General features: G+C 41.0%; 1 protein-coding gene across 10 annotated transcripts in view; it reads right to left on the bottom strand.

The window, feature by feature from the left end:
* The window catches only part of LOC124879938 (sodium bicarbonate cotransporter 3-like), a 65,049-nt gene that overhangs the window by 28,062 nt on the left and 21,349 nt on the right, over positions 1–15,638 (bottom strand). For 7 of the 10 annotated variants that reach the window (XM_047384785.1, XM_047384788.1, XM_047384783.1 and 4 more), the window contains exons 4-7: positions 13,217–13,355; positions 10,862–11,022; positions 8,844–9,032; positions 5,700–6,083 (exon numbers count right to left, since the gene is read on the bottom strand). In XM_047384785.1, coding sequence (XP_047240741.1) covers positions 5,700–6,083; positions 8,844–9,032; positions 10,862–11,022; positions 13,217–13,355 — 873 coding nt within the window. The remainder of the gene's footprint in view (positions 1–5,699; positions 6,084–8,843; positions 9,033–10,861; positions 11,023–13,216; positions 13,356–15,638) is intronic. The other 3 variants (XM_047384792.1, XM_047384791.1, XM_047384786.1) reach the window with 2 other exon arrangements.

Here is a 15,638-nt window from a genome sequence, read left to right on the forward strand (position 1 = left end):
TAATACGGATGATTTTGGCATACAGCTCATGAAAACCCAAAATTCCTATCTCACAAAATTAGCATATAATTAAAAGGGTCTCTAAACGAGCTATGAACCTAATCATCTGAATCAACGAGTTAACTCTAAACACCTGCAAAAGATTCCTGAGGCCTTTAAAACTCCCAGCCTGGTTCATCACTTAAAACCCCAATCATGGGTAAGACTGCCGACCTGACTGCTGTCCAGAAGGCCACTATTGACACCCTCAAGCAAGAGGGTAAGACACAGAAAGACATTTCTGAACAAATAGGCTGTTCCCAGAGTGCTGTATCAAGGCACCTCAGTGGGAAGTCTGTGGGAAGGAAAAAGTGTGGCAGAAAACGCTGCACAACGAGAAGAGGTGACCGGACCCTGAGGAAGATTGTGGAGAAGGGCCGATTCCAGACCTTGGGGGACCTGCGGAAGCAGTGGACTGAGTCTGGAGTAGAAACATCCAGAGCCACCGTGCACAGGTGTGTGCAGGAAATGGGCTACAGGTGCCGCATTCCCCAGGTCAAGCCACTTTTGGACCAGAAACAGCGGCAGAAGCGCCTGACCTGGGCTACAGAGAAGCAGCACTGGACTGTTGCTCAGTGGTCCAAAGTACTTTTTTCGGATGAAAGCAAATTCTGCATGTCATTCGGAAATCAAGGTGCCAGAGTCTGGAGGAAGACTGGGGAGAAGGAAATGCCAAAATGTCAGAAGTCCAGTGTCAAGTACCCACAGTCAGTGATGGTGTGGGGTGCCGTGTCAGCTGCTGGTGTTGGTCCACTGTGTTTTATCAAGGGCAGGGTCAATGCAGCTAGCTATCAGGAGATTTTGGAGCACTTCATGCTTCCATCTGCTGAAAAGCTTTATGGAGATGAAGATTTCATTTTTCAGCACGACCTGGCACCTGCTCACAGTGCCAAAACCACTGGTAAATGGTTTACTGACCATGGTATCACTGTGCTCAATTGGCCTGCCAACTCTCCTGACCTGAACCCCATAGAGAATCTGTGGGATATTGTGAAGAGAACGTTGAGAGACTCAAGACCCAACACTCTGGATGAGCTAAAGGCCGCTATCGAAGCATCCTGGGCCTCCATAAGACCTCAGCAGTGCCACAGGCTGATTGCCTCCATGCCACGCCGCATTGAAGCAGTCATTTCTGCCAAAGGATTCCCGACCAAGTATTGAGTGCATAACTGTACATGATTATTTGAAGGTTGACGTTTTTTGTATTAAAAACACTTTTCTTTTATTGGTGGGATGAAATATGCTAATTTTGTGAGATAGGAATTTTGGGTTTTCATGAGCTGTATACCAAAATCATCCGTATTAAGACAATAAAAGACCTGAAATATTTCAGTTAGTGTGCAATGAATCTAAAATATATGAATGTTAAATTTTCATCATGACATTATGGAAAATAATGAACTTTATCACAATATGCTAATATTTTGAGAAGGACCTGTATATTTCTGTGCATAAACACTTCAACATTTGTTCTTTGATTAGAGTCATACCAGATCCAGGAAACGCTAGCACTCAAGATGATATGAGAGAGGGAGATGAAATGAGGGAGTAATGTACTGAATCAGAGGATACCACAAGCCTATCCTCTGAATTCCTTTCTTTTACCGGATTCTTTCTTTTTTCCTCATTTTCATATTTCCAGAGACTCACGGATCAAAATTTGAATTCCCCATTCCTGCCAGCATATAGTTTCGTCAGTGATCTGTACCCTGGAGTAACCCCAGTGGGTGCTGGGTAACCTGGACTGCTAAACAGAAGCATGATTGCTCACAAACCCGACAAAGCCTTTAGGAATATAGGGTGGATTATGATAGGCAGTGTCGGCCAAAAGAACTACATTCAGGAGCACTAAGCCATGGAATGCTCCCCCATACCAGCCTCACTGTGCTGGCTCACTCATATACAAGAGTAACATGAAAACCTGAAATTATACCAATTTTTGGACCTTTATCAGATTGGTAGCAGAGGTAATGCTGGATTTTCACAAAAAAAGTCATCCGAAAATGACAATGTTCCCAATGTATCATTGTAATTTTACTTCCATTTTAGTTCTATTTTCAGGAGACATTACAAAGTCATACAGTAACTTCAATTATTAAACAGACCCCTTAAAGTTTTCAAAATTTAGCCAAGTTACAACCACAAACTTAATTCAGTGTATTTTGGGGCCATTTATCTGATAAACCAACACAAAGTAGAGCATAATTGGACAAAAAAGGATACGAGTTTTTAATAGTTTGTTTTTTATATACAACAAAAAACTGAAAGGTATCTTACAACATGTTTGCTACATGTATTCAGCCCCCTTTAGGATGACACAGCCTCAATATAATCCAGCCAACCAGCTTTAGAAGTCACCTACTTATTAAATTGTTTACCTGTGTGTAATTTAATCTCAGTATAAATCCAGCTGTTTGTGAAGCCCTCAGAGGTTTGTTAGAGAACATTAGTGTACCAAAAGCATGACAAAGATCAAGAACATCTCACAGAGCACTGTCCACAGGGTTTTTACAACATTAGTCAATAACTCCACAAATCTGGGCTTTATGAAGGAATGGCAACAAGGAAAGCACCGTAGAATGGAAACCCAAAGAAGTCCCATTTTAAGTTTGCTACAAATCACACAGGGGACACAGCAAACAGGTGGAAGAAAGTGCTTTGAATGAGAACAAAACTGAACAGAGGGGCTGAATACAAATGCAACTCTTACTTTTCCGATTTTTATTTGTAAAAAAGTTTGAAACCCCTCTGTGTTTTCCTTTTCACCAACTTCATGTTGGTCTGTCTAACAAAATCTCGATTAAACACATATGGATTTGTGGTTGTAAGGTTTTGAAATGTGGAGGGTACCTACTTGTTGTTATAATGCTTCAAAATATCTCTGTGACCCTCAGTATCTTGGGCTCATCTGTGTCGGGAGTGAGGATCTACTGCTTTAATAGTCTATCTAATACACCTAATAGTTTTGGCAGGCAAAGGATACAAGCAAATATTGCATCAGTCCTATGATATGATATTGCAGTGATAATACGTTTTTAATATATTGTGCAGTCCTATTGAAATACATCTATGTAGGTTCTTTGGCATCACATAAATATTCTAGTTACTCATGGTAAGACTTATGTACATACACTGTATAATTGCATGGTAGTTTACAGTGGCATGTGCTTAGGTAACAACCACATAAACACCAAAACTAATGTTAGCATAGTAAATACAGTTTATGATAGTTCATAACACCACCACTGCTAATTTAGTCCCTCACCTTAAATAATCTCACCATCATGTATGCTTTAAGACTGTCCACATGTGATGCACTTTATATTCTGATCTTTAGCAGTTTGTGGTCCAACAGCTTCAGGAGAACCAGAGTTACTGCAGCATACATACCACTTTAAGAAATGTTATTTTTGAGATACAATAATGCGATGAGTCATTATAGCTTGTCCCTTTGACTTCAATAACTGACAATTTACCTCCTTCCTAATGTTTCCCATCAGTTGGCAGAAATATTGAATTTCAGGTTCATCACTTCAACCATAAGGAGTTTAAATGGTGTGACTAATCAATCTATCAATCAACTTTAAGTTGTCACGGGCCATATTTCTAACAGTTATGAGGAAATTTGAAAGGCCTGAAATTCTCCACAGAGGTTATTTCTATATCATGAATGTGAAGATCCCTGCCTCTTCTTGTGATGTAGTTCCTAGAAGGGGGTACAGTTACAAAAGCTGGTTAGCTATAATAAGATCACCCCAACCTTTTCATTTTCCAACGTGCTTATTAATGACCCATGCCTTGAAATGGAGCCATTCCCAGACAAATATATACACACGCACACATAGTCTAATAATAAACTCACATGGCCCGGTTTGGGAAGAACAAAACACCACCGTAGGTGTGAATGTGTGGTACAGTACCAACAAACCAATCCTAGTAGTCACAGGATATTTTTGGCCATACTGCTGGCACAATTTGCTCCCACAACATTTTACTCAGGTAAAAGAATGTTTATTCTGAAGAACTGATGAGGAGGAATTTGAATGGGTTCCAGATGATGCAAAGGAGAGAAAACCAAAGAGCATGGACATTAAATTAGCGTGAACTGAAAATGGAGCTATCATCCACAGGTAAGAAATAAGGATGTTCTGCGTCAGAATTTCTAACAAAACTTTGACTCAGTAATATATGACTGTGTGCTAAAACTATGGGAAAAAGCAGTAAAATATTTTATAGTTTATCGGTAAACAAAACTAGAAGTTAAACTTATCTAGCCAGTCTTCATGGATTTTAAACAAGGGTTGTAAAAAGAATATCAAACAGTCAGACCTTAATGGACACTACGAGTTAGCATCTGATTAAATAAAGCTAAAGCTTAAACGTTTTTTTTAACATTAAGATAGTATTTTTATGCATTAATTTCCTAAAAATATTTTCTTTTTCTTTCTTTGCATATGGCTAACACACAGCCAATACCTTCATTAGTATTTGAACACATGAACACCAAGTACGGTTCTGGCTCCTCATCTCTATATTAAAACTAACATGATTCAACAATCAGGTGCACAAGAGCAACCTGGTTTATTTGTTTGTATCTATTTCTAATTGCACATGTTTTTTTTATGCATGCATACATGCACATCTCATCTAAGTAACATAGGGTAGATTTATTACAAGCCAGCTTCCTTCCAATGTTTAACAAAATTTAAAGCATCATTTTAATTTGTTTTTTTTGGAAAGGGAGAGAGTTGTTTGGGTGGAAGTTATTTCACCCATCACCTTTTCAGCTTTCACCAAAGAGCTAAATATCATGCATACATCTGGTTTGGCAGTTGTCGTGTAAAGCACCCAGTGGTTGTGTTTTGCTGATTCTATAACGAACGCCTGCTTGTTTTCTCTAAATACCCAAAGATGGGGAAATTTGTCTCCTCACTTTGGTTTGTGTGAATTACTAAAAGGGAACAGTGGTGGCGTCACTCTTTCACTCAGATATGTGAAAAGAGGAAATCTGTCTGCTATATAAGCAGCTGGAGCCTAATGCAGGTCTCATATTTCTCATGCTTGTCAGCCTTTTGAATAAGTAAACCTTTAAGGACAAAAGGAAACATCATTCCTGAATTTCTGTAGATGATTAGAGATAATCTGGAAACCTTACTTTTATTCAATGTATTTCGTGTAAGCTAGCTATTGGACAGTTTTGGAACACTTGAGTATTATACATTGAAATTGACTGAAAGTGAAAATAAAAGCACAGGAAAGAATGCAGCGTTGGGGAAAAAGGGAGCGAAACAGCCATGTAGCAATACAGAGAGAGTGAAGGAAAGGAAGGCCAATTACATGATGAGAAAGGTTTCACAAAATGCATAGAGAGGTGTTTTAATGGGTAAAGCAAAGCAGATTTAGAAAGGATTTAAGCCAGAGTATATAAATAAACAGCTCATTGAAACAGACATAGGAGGGATTAATAGTGCAAAAATAAGAGAAGTGTAAAAAACGTTTTGAATTATATCCAGTGTCTTAGAACACAGCCTTGCAGTGGATTGTTGATGAAATGGTTGCAGGGTTGGTAGATAAAAAACAAGTAAACAGGGCCTTCATGCTAGTGCTAGTGTTCTCTGTTCAAGCTGTGACTCACACTTGCAGGCTACACAGATATTTGCCTTCTAAGGGCAGCAGCTCATGGTTCTGGGATGCCGAGTACGTTCGCTGGGTGAGTTGTGGAGATACTGCGTCCTCCTCTGCAGAATTAGCCGGCTCGTCATCCTCGGGAGGAGATACAACCACCTCCGGGATGCCCTGAGGGCCAGGGCCCGTGCAACGGGTTTGTGATGGGCTTAGATGGGAGCGGCGAAAAGATGAAGGAGTGTTTTGAGGGGTGTTGAGGGGAGAGGGGCCAGGAGACAGCCCAGTGTTGGAGGAGGAGGAGGGCAGGAGGCTGTTGAGTAGAACGGAGACTCTTGACTCGTGTCTCTGGGACAGGTTGGAGACGGAGGAGGCTGACCCTGGCTTGTGGAGAGAGAGGCGTGAAGAGGATAGGCCCTCTCCTAACAGAGGAGACAATGGCAAAAAAGGAGAGGAAAAGGAAATATAGGAGGGTAAGGGGAGGATAAAAGAATAAGGGATGAAACAGAGAGGATAACAATGTACATTACACAGATGGTACTCCAAGGAAACAATGTGAGAAAGGATGCGAAGCAAGAGCATTGCAAAAGGTGCAGCTGGAAAGTGTTGTGCCTGCATAAACATGAGTTAAAAGCATAGCTGTGTCGAGCAAGTTCTAAGAATGAATCATAGGGATGTCAGAAGATCTGCAAGGAAAAGCATTACAATAAACCGTAGACCACAAATGCACCAAGAAACCAGCTGGTGATTGGAAGCTCACATTTGTCCAATTGATCGGCCCAGACCAGTAACAGGCTCAACGGCCCAAAATTAAAATCTCTTATTTTTCTGACAAGTAAACACACCATACTTCGCTACCAGGTCAAAAGATTAACTACAACTCTCCGTTTGAACATTGTTACTGAGTGAAGAAGATTTAGGGGGAACACAAACTGGGGTGGAGTGGTCCAGTGCAACTCTGCAATCAATATACCGTATTTAGTGTTTAACACATGATGTCACGCAGAAGTGCACCGAGACCTGACATGATACTGGAGTTCAGCCGTAGATAGTTTCATCTAAAGGTGAGCTATTTTCACTTTCAGCGAGGAGATTTAAGGACCTATTTAAAGGGGACATATCATGCAAAATTCCGTTTTTTAGTCCTTAAATATGTTTTGTTGTGTACTTGGAGTTTGTAGAAGTGCAGAAAAGTTGAATTTATTGGTTACATTTTCCAACTATTACGTCAAAGTATTTGCTGCGGAACAGCTAAATACGGTCATGGACTTCCGGCTAATCAATGTCGCGTATCCGTCATATTTATTTCTTGATGTGATTTTGTCATCTAGGCTCCAGTATCCCTACGCTGAAAGAGGATAAGTTCGGTTTGGTTGTTGGGTTTTTTAACCCACACAATTCATTACGTCGTCCCCGCAGTAAAAGAACTTCTTCGAAATGCCTGATTAAATGTTATATTTCATGGAAATGTTCCCACATCAGTGGGGAAATTCCTAATTCTCCTACTTCAAGGATTAGTTCCTACAGCAACCTCCTCCAGTATCAAGAAGGATTTGCTGAAAGACGTCATCTGACTAAGGGGTTCCTTCTGTCTATGGAAACGGAGTACGCAGCAAAGCAGCTGAAAATAACGATGAAATGACAACAAACTTTATTTTAGACATAAATTTATTGTGTTGATATGACATCCTGACCATTGTGTTGATAGCAGTAGCATTGTGCCTACTGCTGATGTTAGCGCTGTGTGCTGCTTTTAGCTCCTGGAGGACAGAACCGTGCTGCATGTTTTGAATATAATTACATAAAAAGTTTTGTATTGTTTTTGCTGTTTTTGTTTTGTTTCTGCACCGCTAGATAATTGTTATCAAACTACAAAAATGGCCAAATGGGTTAAAGTGCAGTGCTCCTTAATCTAGAGGGGGGCCGGGTGTGAAGCGCCTCAACAGCATTTAGAGACGGCACCAAAATGAGTTGCGCTCAGGCGCACCTTAGAACAGGCGTATAAGAGGAGCTACAATAACAAGGAGTTCAGAAATCATTGCAGTTCCACTTTATGTAGATGACAACTTCGTAATTTAGTGGGGAAAAGGAAACATTTAAAGCATGAAATGTCCCCTTTAAAAGAAAACGTTATCCTTTAGGACATATCAAGATACTTCTCTGGTTCATTCAGGCAGCAAGAGATAGTGAGAATTTTAGGAAATAACAAGAAGGTTAAATGTATTACAGCAAAATTGCTGTTTTAGCCTTTTGACCTTTACACTAGAGAATACAAATGGAAACTATTCATTTGGTTGTGCTAGCTATGCAAATTTCTAATATAAGATGGGATGTTTAACACATTAACTTAGTTTTAACGGTTCTGTCCCACACAAGGTGCTATTTTGATAAATAACTGATGACCATTCACAGCAGGAAGCTAGAAAAAACAATTTTTAATGCTTCTTATGTAATAACGTCCTGTGTTATAATCCTTAAAAAGAAATTGTAATCGGCTAAAACCCATCATAAGTGATCGGTGCATCTCCACTTTAGTCAACCAATCAAGTTCTCACAAAATAACGTCAAAACTCCTGAGTTTAAAGAGGCTTGCATGCAGGATAGGATAGGTTAACAGGATGTCCATGCATAGTAAGCAAACAAGTGCTCTCCCACACACAGGCAATTCATTAATGCTAAACATTGTACTGTAGGTTCATTTCGTCATACACCTTCCACACTGCAACCAATGCCATTACCAGCCTTTAATGGGACATACATCATTCTAGATTTTCAAATTTCCAGTGTAATGATGCAAGTCAAGTGAAAACCACAAGTGAAGAATGTGACATCTCATTCAATATTCAAACCTCAAGCTTCCCAACTAACATATTACAAATGTACACCACAATTGAATTTGGGGACGTGCATTGAACATTATCACTGGAATGACAACTTCAGGAGAAATAGCAAGTATTAATTTAAACCACAAAGCCAGGCCAGCCATACAGGTTAGTACATATTTTGGCACCCACATTTCTCTTCCAATCAGGGGACTGACGTTTATCTCTAAATTTTACTCACTTTTACCATCCACCTCCTATGCTGGCAGTGAGGAATTTGAACAGTGGACTTTTAAGCACAGTTCCCCAGGGTTAAACGAATGGAAGAGCAAGAAATGTGAGTGCGTTGTAGGATCTCACCGTTTCTTTCAAGCAAGAGCGGGTCAGAATGTTTCTTGCCTATGTCAGCAATGGAGCGCACCAGAGGGATGCGATTGCTGAGCTTCCTCTCATTCTGATGGTGGTGCTTCTTGAGCATTGCTTCCCGGACCTTGTCACGCAAATCCTGCTTCAGCTGGCCAGATGCCACCATGTTGTCTATGACCATGTCTGGAACACACAAAGACAGTTATAGAAAGATACACATTCAAGATTACACAATGTAAACAGGACGATTCTGGTAAAAAAAAAAACTTTCCATTCAGAGCTTTAATGTTATGTTAATTTGTAGCTTTTAAGGTTTAAGTTTAACTGTTGCTTTTGCATGTTGGAATGAGCACACAGCAAACAACTTCATTGAATTTTAAAAACAAGAACTAGGTTCACAACATTTTTATTATTTTATATTTTCTATAACCTACACAAGGTCAAAATTATAAATACAAGCTCAAATACATACATACAAGCTTCTGGCATAATTCTGACTGGATAGACCAGGGCTCTGCAACCTTAACCAAAGAGCCATTTTTGCACTCATTCCAGCGGGGTATAACTAATTTAGAGCTGCAAATGTTGCATGACCTTTCGAAAAAAGACAACTTATAATTTATGAGAAAAATGTACTGTATGTGTTGTCATTATTAAAGAACCACCAATTTATGACTCTTTCTAGGTTTTAAAATGAAGAAAAATATAAACCTTTTTTTTTTTAAATAGGATGAATCTTCTTTTATGGGAAGTTTATATTTGTGGAAAATTATATAAAACAAAGCAAATAGTTTCCAACCTAATGAAAAGACAAATAGATGAAAAAATTTAACTGGTACTTTTAATGTCATTCTGTTGTGAACATTTAATGCAATTTTTCCATGAAAAAACTAAAACATGGCTAAAACCTGCATTTATTGTCACCTTTGAAAATATATATTTAAAAAAAGTTACTAAGACCCATTGTAGAAAGTTCACTGAGATATACAGACGCAGTGATTAAGCATAGTCCACAATTCTTCAATAGGCCTAAGGTCCGGGGCTTTGGAACAGCCACTTAAGAAACTAGATTTGTCCATGTCAAAAACTGTTTTTGTGTGTTTTGGAATCATTATATTCCGGAAACTCACAATTCTAAGTTTTAACCATCCAATCCAATCTGTAACCCTCAGATAAAGAGTATTATTAAGAATGTTCAGGAAACCGTTGAACCACCTAAGTTCAAGTTTCCCATGAACTGGACACTGCTGGCAGACCAGTATTAGTGTCAGCTGAGAAGCAAGTTTTACATTACTATGTCATTGCCCATTACTCTGATTTGAAACCAACACTGGGAATTTGAGCCAAGAAAATGGACAAGCCAAATGTCTTTTCAAGAAAAGATAACAGAAAGGATGACGGTTAGATTGCAATCACACAAAGTATGTTTGGAGGAGTCTGGTGAGACTTTTTCCAATGCAAAAAAACGTGTACCTTGCAATAATATACAGCTTCAGACTCTCAGGACCACTCAAAGAACCAACACTACTCAGAGGCCCCTCCGTATGAAACCCCTTCTAGATCATGTTCGGTGTTTACCCTGGTCGGTGCATGGATTAGGTGTCATAGTTATGATTTGATTCAGGGTTTAAGAATGAGAGCAAAGATTGGACACGTTCTTACCAACTCTCAAGTAGGAGTAAGGAGATACTGTTGCATTTTACAATACAAGATGAGGAAATATTAAAGAAGAACTAATTCCTCCATCTTAAACTTAACATGCAAACTCTATGCAGAAAGACCCCCCCGGCTGGGAGTCGAACTGAGGACCTTGTTGCTGCAAGGCAACAAGGTCCTCAGTTAACTCACATAAACAGTACACATCCTAAATATAAAATTTATGCCCATGGTGAGTACATGTAATTTATAACTGTTTGCATTTACTCTTCATATTTCAAATTACACAGAATAATTTGGTCATCATGCTGCCTATCCTAAAAGAGAAGGATTTCAGTGAGTTGTATGCAATTTACCTGCAATGTCCTCAATGCTGTTGGCCCTCATATCCAGCATGACTGTGCCATTCAGTATGCAGCTGCGTAGTTCAAATAAGCTGTGTAGTGATAATGTGGCAACGTAGGGCTTACTCCACCTCTCTCCACCGTCTTCCACATCCTCTTCAAATTTCAACCATCTGATGCACACAGGAAGAATGTTTTACGTAAAGGAGCAAACAGGAGCAGCATTTGAAACATCCTTATTAATTTAAACCATCACATTTAAAAATCGCAGTGTTCTTGTCAGAAGGCCAACTAAATTTTTCTGCTTTGACAAATTCCATTTGACAAAGAGCACAGCCTAACAGATGACTCATTCTCCAAATCTGTCTCTAACTGAACACGTTTCTGTGTTAGAAAACAATCTGAGATGCCAGACAAGTGAAGTCTCTAATTCCATTACCTACTCTCAAGGGCTTGGAAAAACCAACCTGTGAAAGTTTTAAGACATGAAGCTAAGCCTGAGCTTTGCATTGATTATTCCCTGAAATCAGGTTACAATGATTAAAAACAGCCTAGGGAAGGGAACTAAGCAAAAAGTAAAGTTCAAAGTAGTTTTGTTAAAAGAATATACAGGTCCTTCTCAAAATATTAGCATATTGTGATAAAGTTAATTATTTTCCATAATGTCATGATGAAAATTTAACATTCATATATTTTAGATTCATTGCACACTAACTGAAATATTTCAGGTCTTTTATTGTCTTAATACGGATGATTTTGGCATACAGCTCATGAAAACCCAAAATTCCTATCTCACAAAATTAGCATATTTCATCCCACCAATAAAAGAAAAGTGTTTTTAATACAAAAAACGTCAACCTTCAAATAATCATGTACAGTTATGCACTCAATACTTGGTCGGGAATCCTTTTGCAGAAATGACTGCTTCAATGCGGCGTGGCATGGAGGCAATCAGCCTGTGGCACTGCTGAGGTCTTATGGAGGCCCAGGATGCTTCGATAGCGGCCTTTAGCTCATCCAGAGTGTTGGGTCTTGAGTCTCTCAACGTTCTCTTCACAATATCCCACAGATTCTCTATGGGGTTCAGGTCAGGAGAGTTGGCAGGCCAATTGAGCACAGTGATACCATGGTCAGTAAACCATTTACCAGTGGTTTTGGCACTGTGAGCAGGTGCCAGGTCGTGCTGAAAAATTAAATCTTCATCTCCATAAAGCTTTTCAGCAGATGGAAGCATGAAGTGCTCCACAATCTCCTGATAGCTAGCTGCATTGACCCTGCCCTTGATAAAACACAGTGGACCAACACCAGCAGCTGACACGGCACCCCAGACCATCACTGACTGTGGGTACTTGATACTGGACTTCTGGCATTTTGGCATTTCCTTCTCCCCAGTCTTCCTCCAGACTCTGGCACCTTGATTTCCGAATGACATGCAGAATTTGCTTTCATCCAAAAAAGGTACTTTGGACCACTGAGCAACAGTCCAGTGCTGCTTCTCTGTAGCCCAGGTCTGGGGAATGCGGCACCTGTAGCCCATTTCCTGCACACGCCTGTGCACGGTGGCTCTGGATGTTTCTACTCCAGACTCAGTCCACTGCTTCCGCAGGTCCCCCAAGGTCTGGAATCGGCCCTTCTCCACAATCTTCCTCAGGGTCCGGTCACCTCTTCTCGTTGTGCAGCGTTTTCTGCCACACTTTTTCCTTCCCACAGACTTCCCACTGAGGTGCCTTGATACAGCACTCTGGGAACAGCCTATTCGTTCAGAAATTTCTTTCTGTGTCTTACCCTCTTGCTTGAGGGTGTCAATAGTGGCCTTCTGGACAGCAGTCAGGTCGGCAGTCTTACCCATGATTGGGGTTTTGAGTGATGAACCAGGCTGGGAGTTTTAAAGGCCTCAGGAATCTTTTGCAGGTGTTTAGAGTTAACTCGTTGATTCAGATGATTAGGTTCATAGCTCGTTTAGAGACCCTTTTAATGATATGCTAATTTTGTGAGATAGGAATTTTGGGTTTTCATGAGCTGTATGCCAAAATCATCTGTATTAAGACAATAAAAGACCTGAAATATTTCAGTTAGTGTGCAATGAATCTAAAATATATGAATGTTAAATTTTCATCATGACATTATGGAAAATAATGAACTCTATCACAATATGCTAATATTTTGAGAAGGACCTGTAGTCTATTAATACTTAATTAATAATAATATAAATTCTAATTTTGATTTCTAGTAGATAGTACAGCTCCAAGCCAAAAATGTCACTGAATGGCATTAATATAAAAATAAATCCCAACAAAGCCAGCAGATTTGTATGCAAATATAGAAGGTCTTTATTTATTGTGTTTATGCTTTCATTGTTATTCTCACCTGGCGGTCTCTCTCCACTCAGTTGCGCCACCATGTCTAAAGGACAGCTCATCCAGCTCAGTGAAGAGGTCATGTGGGATGTGCTCGAGGTCATCGTCCTCAGTTCCTAAGATGAACTGAACTCTCTGTGAAGGTGTGTCTGGACACAGACATTACAAATGGCAAATGTTATATTCGTTAACACTAGAAATAATATCATTACTAAAAATAAAAGGTAAAAAATGTAGTCAATATAAAACAACTGGTTCAAATTTGTTTTATCAAATATACACTAATGGTTCTCAAACAACCTAGGTAAATACAAGGTTTTCAAATAGAACAGCAATTTTTGAACTTTTTCAGCTGGTTGTGCAGGCTACATTCTTATCAACTAGTAATTTTCCTTTTCATGCTTCATATTATTTTTCAAGGCCAAATATAATCAAAGTTTAGATTCATAAAACCTATAAATATTGAAAGCATAAAACATAAATCATAATGGGCTTTTCCACTGTTTTTTAAAGCAATTCTTAAAAGAAACTGACAACAAAAAACCCTTCTTAGCCACCTCTTGCCTAAGAACAGGAAAAAAGTACCATATATGGATTATTTCGCATCTTGATTCACAGGGCCTGATCGACTTCTTTGTACAAAGGATGCAGGGTGTTTTATTGATAAAAATACCTTTTTAACAGGAGGTATGTTAAATGAATTTTTGGCCGCTTATTGGAAACAGAAAAAGGAGGGAATGAGCTAAAAAATATCTATGCAGGAAAAGGTGGTGAATTCTGTGGAAGTAAACAGCTGAAGATGACTAATTTCTCCTCACTCTAATAATGGAAACACATTCCCTTGGGATTATGAAACAATGTTTAATTTAAAAAGAAGGAACAACCCAACGCTGGAGAGGACACAACACAGTTTATGCCGCAACAACGCCTGATAGCTTTAGCAGGGAGTAAACAGTCATCCAAAGGTCCCCCAGAGCACAGGAACCCCAGGAGAACCACCGCCGGGACTACTGCAACCCCCTCAGAGAGGAGCAGGGGAGAATCCCAGGGGAACCACCCAGCAGCCACAGTGCAGAAGAAAAACAGGCACACACAATCACACATTCCCACCCTCATGCGTACTCATAAAAACACTCACACCCACGCACCCAACGTAAAGACAAACAACAATGGAGGTCGTACACTCACTCACACTCCCCATACATACTTTATACTCCCAGGTCCAGGTGCCGATACCCCATAGGGACAACCGGCCCCTGGACCCAGGAGGTGGTCCCCTTCCCTCCGGGGGTGGAGACAGGCAGACCACCCCAGCACCCGAACCTGGTTTGGGGTAGCCCGGGCTCATGCCTGAACCTGAGCGACCCCGGCCCGGACCCCGACCACCCACCCAGACCCCAGTCCCCAACCACACCCATCCTCATCCGGGGAGGGGGCCATGTACAAAAGAGGGGTCTACATGGTCCAAACAAGCCCGACAACCAGAGCCGCCACAGAATAAAATAGTCCAAACCCTCAATGAGTTCCGATTCCAACCCCATGAGCCCTCCAATCCCAAAGAACCCAACATGAATCTCCCCACTGGGCCCCACCCCCAACCAGGACACAAATATTGACCACATGCCCCCGAACCCAAACGCCATGAATCAGCCCCCCACAGCACATGGGCACACTCCCACAGGAGAACTTCATCCCCAAAAGGCCGACGAAGCAACACCCACACAGCGCAAGCTCCACACACAGGCCCGCTCCAAGCACCCCACCACGTCCCACCCCCACCACACCGCGACAGCAAGGCAAAGGTGCCACGCAATGCTGTCCCAGCCCCCGCCCACAGGCACAAAAGGGCAGACACCGTCGAGCACCGAGCTCACAATGGAGCCTCCAACCCCACTCCAAGACGGGACAAACTCACCCGGCTAGAGGTCCCCGGCCAGCGGCAAGCACTCGAGGCCGGTGTCCCCCACCCCACCCCTGCAACCACACAGGCACACAACATCACTGCCACTGAAACAATAGCCCAGATAGAAACATTATCCAGCTGAGCTCTACCATCGCCACTCAGCCGATCCAGACGCCAGTGACCCCACATCCAAGAAGAGGACACAACCCCCCTCACACGACTGTCAGCAGAGCAGCACAAGACAGCCCCAAAGACCCGAACCTCAACCCCAGCCCAGATCCCGACCAGAAGGCCCGCTCCCTCTACCAGCCTCCGACCCCAGACGGCAAACAGGAAACGAGGGTGGGAAAAGAAAAAAACCGCCTTAAAAAAAGGCTTTCTTTAACAGAGGTTTTTAGTTTTTATGTGTGCTCTAACAGAAAAACATCAGCTGATATCCACAGTTCACTTTAAACCAATAACCTGGAACTAATCAGCATCAGAGGCAACATATTTTCTTAGTACTTATAAATTCCTTCATAGGGTACCA

The sequence above is a fragment of the Girardinichthys multiradiatus genome, chromosome 13 (genome assembly GCF_021462225.1).
Source record: "Girardinichthys multiradiatus isolate DD_20200921_A chromosome 13, DD_fGirMul_XY1, whole genome shotgun sequence".
Lineage (NCBI taxonomy): Eukaryota > Metazoa > Chordata > Actinopteri > Cyprinodontiformes > Goodeidae > Girardinichthys > Girardinichthys multiradiatus.